Consider the following 16,570-nt stretch of genomic DNA (forward strand, 5'->3'; position numbering starts at 1 on the left):
TTGATGAGACCCGAACTACTGATACTGCAGGGAGTCTACACAGCTTTCCCTTGGCTCAGAAACTCGTCTCCCTCAAGGATGAGAGGTCTGTAGGATTTTCCAGCGGTGCCAGTCCCAATACTAGTTTGTTTTCATTACAAACACAAATCTGTGATACTTTTCCTGATGCTTCTTCCTCCCCCTCTACTGAATGGGCTATTATAATGCTAGAAGTTCCTAGAGAGTCGGCAATTGCAATAGGGAGTATTCCCTCACACCTATTTAATTCCAGCTCAATCAAAGATATAGATCTTACACACAAGTTAAAAAAAGATTTTGCTGCATCAGAGACATTTGTGCCTGGCTGTGACCAGATAACTAAGGCTTAGGTTATTCACTGTGTCTCTCTGCCTTAAAAAGCAGCTGGCAGCATCCAAAACAGACTGAGAAATAACAGGCTGAATCTACCTCAACTTGTGTGCCACTCTACTCAAACTTCCCACAGACCTGGACTGCAGCCACCTGAGTGCAAAACAGCAAATCACCACCCTGGTGCTTGGCAGAAAGGGAAGAAGCTATTGCCGACTTTTTTTTAGGAGTCCTACATTTCCAGGATGAATAAGTGGCTCCTACAGAGATGTGCCAAGCCACAGGAAGACCACAATGGGTAGATGTTAACAATTACCACTATGTTTAAAAAAATCCTCCCAACAGCTTTATTTTAAAAACAAAATAATCCAGCATTAAAAAATTCCATAATAATATTGTAACAATGTAAAAAGAAAATTAATTGTTATCTACTTCTTTCTTGTAACTACCCTTTATCCACTGCAGTTAGACCGTGTCATCCTGGTATAATCTGACTGAAGTATGACCAGCTAGCCTGCCAAGCCTTAACTATTTAATGCACACAGACAAAACTGAAAATCTCCATCTTCAGCATGATGGAAATAGATACACCTGGCTGCTGCTTAGCCCCTTGCAGGAGGGGGCCTGGGAAGCAGGACCACAAGTAACAATCAGCTGAAAGGAATGTGCTCGAGCTTGTGGGTCACAAGCTCTGGTGATAAGGGACATGAGAAATTACTGAAGGGTATAGAAACAGGGACTAAGTATCAAGTTGAGACTATACAAGGAATAAGGCGGTGGGTTTGTCAGCTTGCTCAAGGACATGGTACAAGAACTGCAGACATTGTTATCTTTAACTATTGCTGAATTGCTAATAGCTAGTGTGAGATCCTCGCGCGAGTTGCCACACAGTCATAGAATAAGCAAGTTTTTGGACCAATCAGAATAAGATGTAACAATTGCTTGTGCGTATATAATCACGATATTAGGCTAATTAAAGTGACATTTGCTTGCATCAAGCTGTGTCCCGTCTCTCAATCGCGGCAGCCCCTGGCTAAGGGAGCACCGTGTCCGAGCGTCAGGGATCCCCTCCTGCTTCCTGCCCAGCAGGTGGCACTTAAGACTCAGTAATAAACAAGAAATCTGATGTCCCATTAGACACACTTTAATTCATCAAAAACCTTTAGCTTTGTTATTTTAAACAAATTTTTGAGAATTAATAATTTTCCATTAAAAAATTCTTAACTAATGATCACCATCGTTCCAAAATTCCTTAGCTCCAAAGCTAAGAAAAGTTTTGTGCTCTCTGTGCTACTGCGCAATCTGATCAGTAGCTGCTTCTGTTTTTAATAAAGCCTTCTGTTAAGCTGCAAAGAAAAACCAATCTGTCAAAACATAAAGGTAAATTCCATCAGCATTATGTTAACCACAAGGCTATGCTATTTGTGAGAATATTTGTTCTAGTGCCTTGAAATAGAATCAGTAAAGCAGTATCTGGCAATTATCCGACTCAATCATGTCGGACTCAAACAAAATCAAATGACCACACAACTGTGTTTAGCATAATAACTGAAAGACTTCCTATCTAAACTGTTAGAATGTTTTTAAGGAGCTAAACAAATTACTGCCAGCAGCGAATGCGATTGTGTAACCAGAATTTATTACTACTTCACTACACTATCTCTCATTACCGTTAAGATGTATTTTTTGCTGTTGTTGATGCAATTAAATTCCCCCCTCTCCATTTTCAGATCCTACAGTTGTAAATCTGCGTAACTTAGTTCTAAGTCACATTCTTAATTAAGTCATTTCCATGAAAGAACCATACCCTGTCAGTGCTGTTTGTATTTACAGAGTTGAGACTTTATCCTCCAATGGATATGAAATAGCTAAAATAAGATCTGTGCACACAGTAATTACTGACTCATAAGATGGCTTCTGTTGCAAGGGACCTTAAAAAGCACGGAGTTCCAACTCCCTGCCACGGGCAGGGACACCTTCCACCAGCCCAGGTTGCCCCAGGCCCCACCCAGCCTGGCCTTGAGCACTGCCAGGGATGGGGCACCCACAGCTGCTCTGGGCAGCCTGCCCCAGTGCCTCACCACCCTCACGGTAAAGGATTTCTTCCTGATACCTAGTCTAAATCTAGCCTCTTCAAACCTCAAACCTTTGCATGTTGGTTCCTACATTAATGCATTTGCTGTGACAATGGTTAAGTAGGATCAAGACTTTAAAGAGTCATTCACCTCCCTGTACCGCTTTTTAGTTTCTGAAGATAAACCTACGGGTGAAACTCATTGCATTGCTCTTGTTGTCAGAGGACAGGGAGCCTCATTATGAGTTAGACTGGGGCAGCCTTAGCCAGGAGTTGTTCTTCATACAAACAGGTCTACAAACCTCAATGGATATATCTAATGTTGACAAAAGGGCATTCACTCATACTGCTTCGAGCACAAGAACTTCCCTCGTGGCTACCTGTGTAGAGCTGGTGTGATGTGTGGCTATATTTACTGAGAGTATTACTTTGAAACATGTTCTTCTACTTTTTCCACACTGATAATTTCCCTTTCCTGGGAATCCTAGTGAAGCTGGCAGCTTATTGCATTGGTTTTCTTTTCCCCCTCTCTGGTTCCATTACTTATACAAACAACTGGGTTGCAGATGAAAGATTTTGTTTTTCATCCTATTTACCTTGACTACTGCCAAAACAAAAGTTCACTCTTCGATGATATTTCTCCATATGGTCCTGCACTGATCATCTTTCTACCAGCAGTACCTACATGACCTAACTTGATATACTTACCTGAGCACTTCAGAGACCTTCAGAGCAAAGTGCTACCAATCCTGCTGTACAGGTGAGAAATAAAGAAGGAATAAGGCTATCCGGTAATAGAGAGCTCCTTCCTACCTCTAGCCACTCTTGTCAGGATCAGTGCACATCAGGACTCTGTAGCATGCCATGTAGCGTACCTGTCACACTGCTTAGATGCAGCCTAAATGATTTTCTGCAGATCTCTACAAGAGGCAGATCAAAGAATTTAACTCTGTTCTTCAAACATTATTCTGCTGTAACCTGTTATACATTTTGAGTTAAATGGTCTCCTGCTCTTCCTCCTCAGAAATAGCATAAAGAAGAAATGCCAGTGTGACTAACTTGTTGGCCAGGTCTGAATTTGACTAAATACTTTGAAAGAATGAACAAATGTAGAAGATAGTAAGTGTGATTGTATAGCAGATGAACAAGAGCTAATAATGTATCCTGCAGTAAATAAAGGGACAGTAAAATTAGGCCATAAAAGAAAATAAATAGATAGGAGAGTCACATTATCCCATTTTTAGACTGAATTACGTTATTACACACTTAGTAAGTATGATTGTTGTGCTCAGAGCACCACAGAACACATAAAATGAGTTTCTTGGCTCCACATCTTTGCATTCTCAGATGATACAGATCTGAGGTTTAACAGATTAGCTTACAACAAACAGTTCCTGGAACACTTCAGAGTGCTTCGCTTCTCTTTCTTTTAGGAAGATTCTTGCATATCTAGTGGATCTTGTAACTACCGCTCAGTTACATTATTTAAACAACTAATCCACTGACTACAAAGATTTTTTCACATGAATAGGGATTTTGACATTGGATCCTGAAAATACAGTAACTGATAACACCAGTTATCAGCACAAAAGCTTTCAGTTAAAAAAAGGACAGCTTCATTATATTCCATCTTAAGCACACTAGCTCAAAATCCATTAAGGGATGCCTAGGCAGAGATTCTTCAGCTTACCTGGAATCCCCCCCTGAATGGGAACACCAGGCTTGTTCCTCCTCTTGCCCCCACTGTATGATGTAGGCCATGAATATACTAAATATATCTAAAAACGGTAAAAATACGTCTACATTCATACTAACGCAGCCTCATGGAACCCGAATAAATGTTCAGTATAACAGAATCCCCACTAAGTGCCAATTAGAATAATGAAAAAAAAATTTAAATATAAGTGACAATTCCTATTAAAGTACTTTTAGGAAAAACACTTCTTGTGATTGTTTTTTGTTTTAAGAGTTAAAACTGCAAAAAACAAAAAGCATAAGAATACAATTACATGTTAAATGCAACGGGCACTAGGAAAAGGAGAGCAGATATGGGTTACATATTCAGGACAACTTTACAGAAGTGTTTGCATTACTAGTAAGGGTAAATTAATAATAACAAACGAGCCTCACTGTTGGCATTGTTATAAATGGAGTGGTTTTATAAGCACCATAAATTATAGTTAGATTGTACTTGCAATGCATAAAGTGCCAAGCAACAGGAGACTTCCATCTTCAGTCACTGAGAATGATACTAATCCTTTATCAAACATTTAGTTCAATGCTTTTTAAACACCATGCTGCATCACGGGCATTTTTAAATGCCCATTTTTGGGGGTGTTTTAGTGTTTCCTTGCAATGACTACAGGGAAAGTTTAAGGATTTAGCAGCTGGCTGGGAGTAAAAGGAAAAAAAAAAACAAACCACTAACGCCCTCCACAGTTCTCTCTTAAGAATCCCCATTTTGGCTTTCAAACATGTATTCTTTTCAACTATAGCTCTTTCTTTTTTGAAGACTATCCAGATCTGCATGACATCCATTTTAATTATCCATAGTGGCAGAAGTAGGAAGACTACAGTGGAAGAAGTCCAGACTTCAATTTATTTATAATTTTTTTAAAATTATTGCATTCTGCCCTTCTAAGCATTGTTAAAAAATACAGCAAAAAAATATGCAGTAGAAGATGGTGGGAAAGTCTTTCTTCTTCCAGACATGCTAACATGGACACAATTACAGGGGTTAAATAACTACCATGGTCATTACTTTTTAATGCCACTGTACTGTTCAAATAGCTGTGTGAAATTAGAACTCTACTTACCCCTGAGAATTGACGGTTTCACTTGCTTTCTGGAACAACTGCGATAAAACAGTGAAAAGTTTTAACCTCATCTGGGGATCTTTGTCTGGCTGAAGACACGTCTTAAGAATGAGAATAAAATCATTTAGAGCTTCACCTATGACAGGACCTAGAAAATAAACATTTAAGACTTATTTCTGAGTACAAATAAGCTCTGTTTAGATGTTTAATGTGCAAGTGCATTAAAATCTGTAATATGTCTGGTATTAAAATAGTACTTAACTTTCCACTCTTGCATGGCAACCGTTGATGTACCCATGTTACATCTTGTTAGGCCATATACAAATACCCAGACTAACTGTCCAGGGGCTCAGGTACCCATAGTCTTAGCAACGGCAGCACAGTGCTCCGTGAAGATTGGTTTACCCCACATTCACGTAGCCAGCATGGTATTGCTGTACCACACGGCATTATATAGCATGGACATATCAATGACATCTGCTAGTTGCTGGGACCACCGGTACGAGATGACATTTTGGGTAGACTAATGCATTTGAGGGGGGATTAACACTATTAGTTATGTAGCTCTGAAAGCTCCAGGCTAATGCACAAAGTTACCATGACACCACTCCAAACAGCAGCATTAACTACGCTTTTTTCTTCTTTCAAGTTTTTCCACATGTAGCATTCAGGGAAATACGTTCATGACTCTCAGAGGCACAGGAAAGGGCATGTTTGAAAGGGTCCACCTCCAAACTTGAAAAGCAGAATTACTGCAGCAGTATTCTTTCCCCATGTTTAAATAATGCTTATTTTGCGTTTTACAAGAGAATCTGAAATACGATGAATTTTAGAAGCTACTTTAAATAAAAATATTTTCCAAATCCATTCTCTAGTTTAACATTTTCACATCTTACGATGAATTCTGTTTTCACCACTAAAACAAACAAAAAGCCCCTGTTATCTGAACATGTGAAGAAGTTATTTTCCCAAAACAGAAGGAAGCTTGTGCCTTTCTCCTTGATAATGATTAGCATGAGCATGGTTTTAAAGAGGAAGAATACACATAGGCTACACAAATGCTTTGTTCTGCAAGCTTCTTGCTGTAGAATGCTCCTTCTGCTCTACGTTTGCAATAAACTGCTTTCCTCTAGGAACTTCTTCAGCTTTGCATCCTTGTGATGCACATCCAATTCAGCTCCAGTCACTCAGAAAATCCTCCCAGAAGGAGACACAACACTGGCATTTCTGATGAGAATAATATTCCTCACACATGGAATGGACAGATTGAAGCGTTCAAGATTCCAAAACAAGTTGAATAGCATTTAATAATATCTGGAAATTTAATGTTTAAAATAATAATATACTCCCCCCAAATCTTCACTGTCTAGACAGAAACAATACAGGCTGTTGAACTGCAATTTGCTAAATTTCTTTGCCAACAAATAGGTCTTTATTTTCACAGCATTTATTCAAAATACATTGCTTCATGTGAGTTCCGAGACATTAAAAAGATACTACTATTATATCAAACTGATAAGAGCAAATTCAAGAGATGGAAAATAAACTACATTGCTAATTTCAGCTGAAGCATATATTCCTGAACAACAGTAAAACCTCAGAAAATTGAAATGAGTGAACTTAATTAATTGATTTAAAACAACATTATGTGTGGGAATGAAAAGAAAACTAAGAAAAAAACCCCACCAAGGTCTAGGAACTGCTGTGTCAGACAGCAAACACAGACAATAGCATATTACCAGTGTTGGGTACAAGCCAAAATGTTTGCCCAGACATTTGATAATTTATTTAGCATTAACAAAAACAGAGACAACCGTCTAGAAGTTCCTCAGTCATGGAAACAGGAGCAGAAATATACAGAAAAGTTGGCCTCTCAGATCCTGCACTGATTCTTTCCACAGATGAAAAAGGAAAAAGTACTTAATGCTGGTTGCCACACAAACCAACAAGTAGGTGCTTCAGATAGTTTTGTTGAGGCTCTTTTTGAAATTCCAGGATTAAATGCAGAAGATAGTCCCTTAAAACATACCTGTCCACATTTAGCTATTTGCAGTAGCAATCAATAAAAATACTTCACCCATATGTAGCTGAAATAGCTATCTACATCCCCTTTTTAACTAATAGAAAGGAAAAACCAAATAAACAGGACTTTGCATTTTAATAATCTTAAAATGGGTGCCTAGGTGAAAAGGACTGCCTGTCACTGTGTCCCTTGCCTCCAGATGCAATCTGAAGAGCTGCGTCAGAGGAAGCTTCAGATCTACACAGTGAACATAAGCAAAGCGTATGCCAGTGTTTCACTAATCTATACACAGAAGTGAGGAAGTGTTCGTACAAAAAGATAGTATCTTTTATAAGACTAGTGAATAGATGGAAAAAATAGATAAATTTTTGGAGACATAAGCTACATCAGTTAGGCTCCACATAACCCTCACCTATTTCATTCATCTGAAAGCTTAAGTGCTTTTAGTAAGCTCCTTGCAGCCAAGGAGTCTTTTGGAATTTGAACTGCTTCAACATTTTCAGTCTTGCTTTCCATCACAGTCTCGTGACGTTTCTGATTATTAAATACAGCATGTCTTCAGGCTATGGAGATTATTACTGTATTATTATTTTATTTTTTTATAACTACTAAATAAATTGTACCTGAATGAGTTGCGATGACATCCAACTGCAATATTTCTGGAGAACAGCATGTCCAACAATCACATGATACTGAAACCCATTCCATAAGCTGAGTTATATGCTGCTTGTAGAGATCAAGAGAACTATCTAATTGCTGCACTTCAGCTAATGAAGACATCGTTTCTTCTGCCTGTCAAAACAAGAGACAGGACACTTTATCTTAACTGAAACAATTTTAAAGAAAAATCCCACAACTTCTAAACCTCATAATTATACTGTAAGAACAGAAGGGACATAAAAAGATTTCCATAGTTTCTACTAGGACAATCAAGACTGATATTTAGTGTCTGCCTATACTACATCCACTAACTTTTATTTGAAGTGAAACATTTGTCCTGATTTCAAAATGAAATCATAAGGAACACAGCAACCTAACAGCAAAATGAAAGAATGTCTAATCCGTGTGAAAACCCATCCAAAACCTAACGACATCATAAAAACGCTCTTCGTAGTTTTAAAGATGTAGTGATTTTTCTCCTTCATTTAAGAATGCTTTAAAACATTAGCATAGAGGGAATTTCTAACAATCCCATCTAGCAGGGTATGGCAGCTTCCAAAAACTATTGCTGTTGCAGCTCAGAAAGGACATGGTATTAGTCCTCTCCCCCTTCCCCCACCTCCCCAATTTTAATTATGCAAGACACTCTCCTTCCAGTAGCTGGGCAAGTTCATTTTGAAATTTGCAACTTGTGTTGCTTAGAAGTAACAAAATTCACTGTTACATTTTAAATACCTTCTTCATATTTACATTCAGATAAGACAGGCAAATATAACACACACAAATAAAACGTAAGAAGAACTACTAAATGAATTCCAGACATGATCATGCTTGGCAAGGAAGCATATAGATTTTCTTAATCATTTGTAGCAGATTTATTTCAAAACAAAGGAAAATTTGCTTTTACAATTCCTGAAGACTCCTACAAGAGGTACAAAACTTCTCTAAGGAAGAGATTAAAAGCAGGCTGGAAGTAGCATCTATAGTCTTAGTGATTTCAGTGGACAGTGAATCGAGAATGGGGAGCAAGACACTGTTAGAAACCCCACTGAGAAGTGCCATATGTTGTCAGCAGGGGCAGCTCCAGCAGGGAAAGATGCAGTGCAGTGCTGGAAGTGCCATCATTTGACTCCTAAGTGGTTCAGTAGAATGACAATTTGTAGTCATGTTTTTGACATATTTAGGCTGAACTCAAGCACACAAGTTAGCTGATACATGCCTAGGACCTTTAGAATCTTACGGACTAATCACTTGCCAGAGAAGGATGTTATTATGGAAGTACCAGATGTGGAGAAAATAAATGAGATTTCTCGGGGGCGGGGGGGGGGGGGGGTGTAAATAAGAAAAATCAGGATTTGCTAAGGACAAAGGTTGATTTTAAAGCAGGTTTGCCTGCCTCAAGCACAAGAGATTTCTCATTTCTGGAAGCATTCTGCCAGCTAGCCAAAATAACTCAGAATAACCTGTATATAAAATATCAATTTATCCATAAATTAATTTTACAGAACGTGTCTAGAAAGAAACTGTTCCCCATTATTAATCCCACACAATCTGCAAGATGTTCTTTCCCATTGAACAAGAAATACAAAGTCATACATTGTTCACAGGTGATTTAAAATAAACTAGTTTCAAGAGTACAATTAAATAAAGACAATAAATTAAATATGCCAATAGACTGCTGCATATCTTCCCATTAAGTTGTATTTCACAGTTTAAAAAATAAAATAGCAAGGGTGATTTTCTTTCCTATATTTGAATGCTAACAAATGCAGTGATACATTATTTTCATGCTAATAATTAACATGTGCCGAAAGAAGAGCCAAGATAGCACAGGCCACTGGTAATGAAACAATTTCTTATCTTTAGGTCACCAGTTAAGTCACTGACAAGCTCAATACATGCTTAACAGACTCTAACAACTGATTTGGCTTCAGTCTGTTTGGGGCTGTAAACCACACTCCTCATCACGATACTGAAGTGCTCGGTTGGTGGTCTCGGTCTTTCTCGTTAGCCCTAAGCAACCAGAACACTGATTAACACATAGCAAAGGGGCCAAAAATGAAGCAAGACCCTGAGTGTTCACAATCAGGTCACATCACCTGTGGTCTTGGCTATCTCTGTGATCTTCTGTCCCCTTTATAGTAAAGTGTGAACTGAAGTTCTATACGGCAATTTAAAAAACAATTTATGTTTATATGCAAAATCTTTTGATCCTTTATGCAGATTTTTTCCAAACAACAAATGTATACTTGTAAAGCTAGCCGTAATACATTTGTTTGATATGGTCTTATGCTATTTTAACAGGGACTTCTTGACTTCTGCAAGTTGTACAGCTCATGGAGGTTTTAGAATAGTCAGTAACTGGGGAAAAGAAAATAATTTAAAAATTCAAGCCATATTTGTCTTTGTGACAAAATTGAAATATTGCAATTATGTAATCTTGTTGCCAGATTTTCTATCTGTCTAGCTGAAAGAAAGGCTGATGAGAAAAAGGATTCTCATCCAAAGTACTGTCAAGTTTAAAAATCATCTGCAACTGCAGGAATATCTTAAACCTTTAATAATCTTGGGAGATTAACTTTTCTGTACATGGAAATCAGAATTTATCTCCATGAAACTGCTTTCTTTGTAGGAGTATGAGTTTGTAAGGTTTCAAAGGTTCGTTGCTGACTTTATAGACCACCGTAAGGCTAAACAGACCAGATATGCCAAAACATACTAGATCCATCTGTCCAAGGCTTACTTGGACAGATTGTTTATTTAAAAACAAAACAAAAAACCCCCAAGAAAACCACACACAGAACAACCCCCCGCCAAAATCCCATCCTTGTACTGGCCCTCCATGAGACAGATCTTCACGCTGTACCCTCTTTGACCTGCAAAGTCTTTTCAATCCTTGTTTCAAGCTTTGCTCTATTTTACTTCTTGCAGAATAATTTTCTAAATGTATGCCTGCTGGAAGCAGCCTGTCAGCTCTGGGGCCGTAAATACTGATGCTACGCAGGCCTCTGGAATACCATGCCTGGGAGCAAGAGAAAAGGAAGTAGAATAGCCATCGCATTTAAGGCACACGTTTGAAAAAAAGACAACTTGGATAGGTCACAATTATGCTACATGAGGATGGCTTACTGATTTATTTGATATTTAGCTTGGGGAAGAAAGAGGAAGAGAGAAATAAGGGGTTGAGATAACGTTTAGCCAAAAAAGCTCATCTATTATCAGGGCATCTACAGATGTACTTGATTTTAAGGCATTCCTGCAACATTTAAGCTTTTGGTTCTGGTGGGGAGGTAAAAAGGTCAACTACTGTAAAAATCAATCTGATCTTTGTCTAAAAATAAAAAAAAAATTGATTATGAAACTATCACATTTTTAACACTAGTGGTACTCTTGATCTATAGATAAATTGTTCTTTAATAGTCAAAAAATAAACTGAGTTTTTTCCTGGCAACTTGTGTGCTCCTGTGTAGAACCCAACATTAACATAATCCAGTAACTTATATCTAACTAAAAAGTAAGCACCAGCAGCTCAACCAGCACCGACAGCACAGACAGGGCTTTGCAGAATCCAGTGACAAGTTTAAACTGTTGAACACCTCCTGTCCCAAAACTTCACCTAAACCATGGCCCAGTGATTAATATCCACCCTAGTAAACTGTTCTTCTAGGCCAACAGCAGCCCTCACCCAACTGTGAGCTTCCCATGTTCTACTTCAAACCATCTAATCTGAAACTTAATCTAAACACACTTTAACGCAAACATCAACAACCCAAACCAAAACCAAAACCTAGTTGCAACTGTAGCCTACAGACCCATGCTGGGTGTTTTTGGCCACAAAATAAAATTGAATTCTAGGGTCCTTCTCAGAATCAGCACATATTCTGACTCTGTGAGCCTTCAAGCAGTTACGAAGAAATGTAATTCTCCAGGCTCTGCTGTCCCAAATTGTAAACCCAACTCCAAACATAATTCTGGTATTAATCATATATAGTATGCACTGAGAGACGCACAACCTTGGAGTAGCCACGAGTCATTACTCCCTACTGGAACAGCCCACAGCCAGTGAAAAAGCCTTACAAGATGTAGCAATAAGACCAACTCCTAAGTTTCTTACTCAAGTAATATCCTTTTCTGTTATGTCAGCCAAACTCCGATATTAACCAGATTTTTGCAGATCACACTTATGTAGGAGCTAGTATTTGCCTTAGAAACATCAGTGTATGTTCTAGTCTTGTCATGGTTGCGATATGCAACAGTACATCCAGCAATTCTGGCACTTTAACCTCAACTTCAGTCCCACCCTAACCCTAGCACTACCTTGTCCTCCAGTTCTACAAAAGAAATAACCTGTAAGACCCTAGTCTCTGTCGCTGTTAATCTTAATCACAGCCCTGTGGATTTGCAGGATTCAACATTAAATTGAGACCTTCAAACTGTTGCCTGGAAACAGGCATAGTATCTAATGACTATGAACTGGCCAAGCAGAAATACCAATATTTTGACTGACAAGTGATAACATGCTTTCAGCCTTCACAGTGACTTTTAAATATTAACTAATCACCAGAACAGTGCTATGGGGATAGTCTTTGCAGAACAGTTTTATGACTAAACACAGAATCCCAGTATTCCCTCATGCTGCTTTCATTCTCATGGGTGAATCTGATTAATTTGAAAGTTTATGTATATCTAAATGTTTACCTATTATATTTCTATGTAATTTCTGAAACAGATTATTGTACATACACATATACAGAATGAAAATAAGCAAACCCTAAATAAAACTAGCAGTATTGGACACGTTCTTAGGTCTCACAAATAAGATTTTAATGATTTATTCTTCTGGAGAAGTTGTCTTTACCCGTTTTGAAGAGACTAAACTGCAAGTAATTTCAGCTACGGAAAAAGATGAGGAGACAGACACAGGGTACACTCAAGGTCACGCAACACCAAATAATTTCAAACTACCAATCTTTGTGGATTTCTGTAGTTTAAACCTAATAGCAAGACAAATAATTATGGCTCTGTTTAGACCAAGTGTCTTATCAATAGCAAAAATCAGAAACATCACAAAATATTAAAGCAGCTCATAGTTTACCTTTTCTTTAACGTGCTGAGAACATGCTATTGCCATTATTGTCACCAAAATTTTCATTAGCTGCAAGCTAATTTCTTTGCAGTCTTCCTGGCATACTTCAATCAATGCTTGTACACAACAAAGCAACTGCTCCGTATAAAAGACCTATTTTTAAATAAAAGCATGTATTTATTATGTTTTGTTAGAAAAACATAACATTCTCTTTAAGGGAGAGAGATGGGAAATGATAATAATAAAATCTGAACATTGTATAATCCCCTGAATTGGTAACATATTGATGATTTCATGTTAGTTCTTTTGATTACCTACATCCTACTTCTTATAGAATACAATATAGTCTTCCTCCCTCACCATGTGTTTTTATTTACCTTGCCCTGTTAACAAAATACAGGACTCTGCTCTTAATCACACAACAGTTCCCCTGTGAATAAAAACATCAAAGCTTTTTGGAATGCTTACTGACAGTACTTTCTCATTCTGAAATGTAATTTGTTAATTAATAATGCATTTGTTAGAACTCTTTTAATTATTCCATGTTTGACTATTTTGAATAGATAATGGTTAAATACATAAACCAAGAAAACCTGAGTGTCTGCCTTTACCTCAGCCAATTTATCTCATTTGATAAAGACTGTTTTCCAAGACCAAAGGTTAGAACAACTCCACCAAAAGCTTCAGCTATGGATGAATGTGTCTACCGTATCTAATGCCAAATGGAAGCGGTAAGCTTAAGACCTCACAGCAATTTTGCAGATATACTTCAGGGAATTGTTATTTGAACAATCAGCTTATAGTGCTTCCAGTTATGTGAGTTCCTAATCATCACAGACTTCGTGGAGATTAAGGTTAATTCCTGTATCACTGGTACATATTCCATTAGGGAAGAAACCTAATGAGGGAAGAACTTCAAACGCCTATCTTACATTGGCTCAAAAAGACCATTACGCTAGATTCAGTCTACACATGAGTAACTGTTTTAAAGGGAAGCCTGCATCTGACATGAAGTCAAGAGTTTTCTGAAGACACAACACTGGCCCTTTTTTGGTCATCTTAAGAGCAGAGGTCTAACAAGCTTTGGGTGGAACGAAAACTGGGATTTCATTTGTGAGGGAAATTATTGTAAGGATTCTTTTTGTGCATCTTTAACACCTGTTTCCACATCCAAACAGTTGAAAGAAAAAAAAATTCTACAAGTTAAAAATCTCCATGTTGAAAAGAATCCCTCACCTCCTTATATAGCAATTGATGAATATTCTTCAAATGCTAAAATGAAAATAGTCTTCAGGCTCAGCCATTAGTTAAGGGTACACTTGGGACTAAATTTTGGATTTACAAAGGCCTTCCTCCTAGATTCTCACTTAAAGAGAAGCAGCCAGTCCCAACAGTTTAGAAAGCATGCTCCTAAACGTATGTGTAAGAGCACTGGTACCCTTCTTTTAAAGTGGGAAACAGTAATAATACAAAACAAACCAAAGATTGTATCAAGAGGGAATCTTTCTTGGAAACCTGACACACCAATTGCAACAAACTGTGAAAAGTTTTTGGTCATTTTTACTGATTAGGATTGAAATATATGATCTCCTTCAGATTGTGAACACAAGGCATTTCAAAACATGGGTTAAATTCTGCCTCTGGATCAGCCAAGGTAGCCCTCTATTAGTACAGTACATACTAAACACCCTTTTTCTCCCACTATCTGGAGCCTTTTACAGAAGTTCTCAAACTTGAACTCACATCTGCTGTGAGGATGGACTGCTAGCAAGTTTTTGGGAATAGCAGATTTGACCAGGAGACCACAACATAGCCCAGGGAGGATAAGGAAGCTCCTGTTTTGTCTCAGACGCATATCCACAACCATACCCTGAGATAGGGTGGGGTAGGCGTGCAAGGAGGATAGGAATGGGAACTTTTAGGGAGAACAAACAAAAAAATAAGTTGGAGAACTACCGATCTAAAACTGTAGCCTGTTGTGTATTTTCATGATTCTTACCTCTTCAGATCGTTGACAAACTCCAGCTTGTGACAGTGTGCCGGCAAGATCGGCCAAATGAGGCCGTAAGATTCCTTTTGGGCTACCGCGGATCACCGCAGTTAGAACCATTACACAGGATGGCTTGGGTGTCTTCTCAAAGGCTGCTGTGATTAATCTCAATGACACCTTAGGGCTGACAAACGTCCCAATCAATTCTGCTGCTTTCACACACTGAAAAAAGAATGGGAATAACTTGAGGATTTTCCCGAAAACACAAAGACCATTCAACATATCATGGCCTTTTTGTTTTTATGATTCCAGCTGTTATTTTAAATGCTTCAGCAGTTGCCTTGTAAGCCTTTTCCACTCAGTAATGATTATATGCATGAAGAAATTTTCTTGACATGTGTTCAGTAAGAACATAAGGCATGCGAGCACTGTTCTCAGCATCAGACAAGCTTCCATGAGAAAGTAAGGCACACAAATGAAGTGTACAACTTTCAGTGTAATAAAACTCTCTAGTTTATAATAAGCAGATGTTGCAGATTTAGTGGTTTAGCATTTTGCCCTCCAAATGCTGTTGAGGCATGCTCTTAATGCACCCACCACCCATCTATTAAAAGCAACAACAATAAAACCTAGAAAGAGAATTTTTTTTGCTGTTGTACTATATTTTGACATTAAGATTACAGATCTCACTTAGTATGGAAGCACTGCCATGGGGTAACTGCCCAGTGCTTTCAAACTCTTACTTCTTTAACTGAGAAGGCTTAAATTACTATGTATTCCCCGTGATACTCGCTTCCTTTGATCCCATCTCTGCCTTGCAGACATATTGGTATGTTGCATTCCACATGAAATACCATCACACCAGAGCTTACTGCCCGACCGATGCCCAGTATTTCCAGTCAGGTGCATGAATAAAGATATAGTCAACTACTGTGCCATTATCTGTGCAACAGAAACATTTCTTCCTAACCCATTTATTTAATGGTTGGCTCGTTTCCCCAAACATGAAAGCTTACTTCCCTCTGTGTATAATTTTCAGTCTAGTGATTTAGCCATGGATTTTTAATTGCACCTAATTAATACCTAAATCAACCTAGTTCTTTTAGTCTCAATAGAAGCATGTAGCCATGAATTCTATAGTTCAAATCTGCACTATATATAGCTGTTCCTTTTCACAAGGGTGAAGATTCAAAACAGTTACGACATTTTCTACGTAGATGTGAACCTTGTCTTCCTCCGTATTTGACACAGAGAAAGAAAAAGACTCTTAGTGCTCTGAAAACTGGAAAAGGACAATACAATTAAACAATTCAAAGATATGAATCGGTACATTTTTATGGATCAATTTATCTACTCCTTTTAACAGGAGAACAAGAAAAGAAAATAAAGCATAAGAGACCATCTGGTCTTTTACTCCTATACATCTCACTTGATATTGTTAGGTTGGAGAAAAGACATGCATATTTTCCATGTTGGTGGCTGCTCTGAAATGGGTTTTACAGTGACAAACACTAAGTGGGGATAATCACAGTACCCTGGGAAGCAGCATCAAAAGGAGATAAAAGGCATTCAC

The 16,570-nt window shown here is 38.1% G+C and overlaps 1 protein-coding gene across 3 annotated transcripts in view; it reads right to left on the minus strand.

The window, feature by feature from the left end:
* Positions 1-16,570, minus strand: part of DNAAF5 (dynein axonemal assembly factor 5) — a 31,266-nt gene that overhangs the window by 5,591 nt on the left and 9,105 nt on the right. For 2 of the 3 annotated variants that reach the window (XM_055708725.1, XM_055708724.1), the window contains exons 6-10: positions 15,007-15,219; positions 13,017-13,160; positions 7,885-8,053; positions 5,239-5,386; positions 4,113-4,190 (exon numbers count right to left, since the gene is read on the minus strand). In XM_055708725.1, coding sequence (XP_055564700.1) covers positions 4,113-4,190; positions 5,239-5,386; positions 7,885-8,053; positions 13,017-13,160; positions 15,007-15,219 — 752 coding nt within the window. The remainder of the gene's footprint in view (positions 1-4,112; positions 4,191-5,238; positions 5,387-7,884; positions 8,054-13,016; positions 13,161-15,006; positions 15,220-16,570) is intronic. The other variant, XM_005438222.4, reaches the window with a different exon arrangement.

This window comes from Falco cherrug, chromosome 4 (assembly GCF_023634085.1).
Source record: "Falco cherrug isolate bFalChe1 chromosome 4, bFalChe1.pri, whole genome shotgun sequence".
Taxonomy (NCBI): Eukaryota; Metazoa; Chordata; class Aves; order Falconiformes; family Falconidae; genus Falco; species Falco cherrug.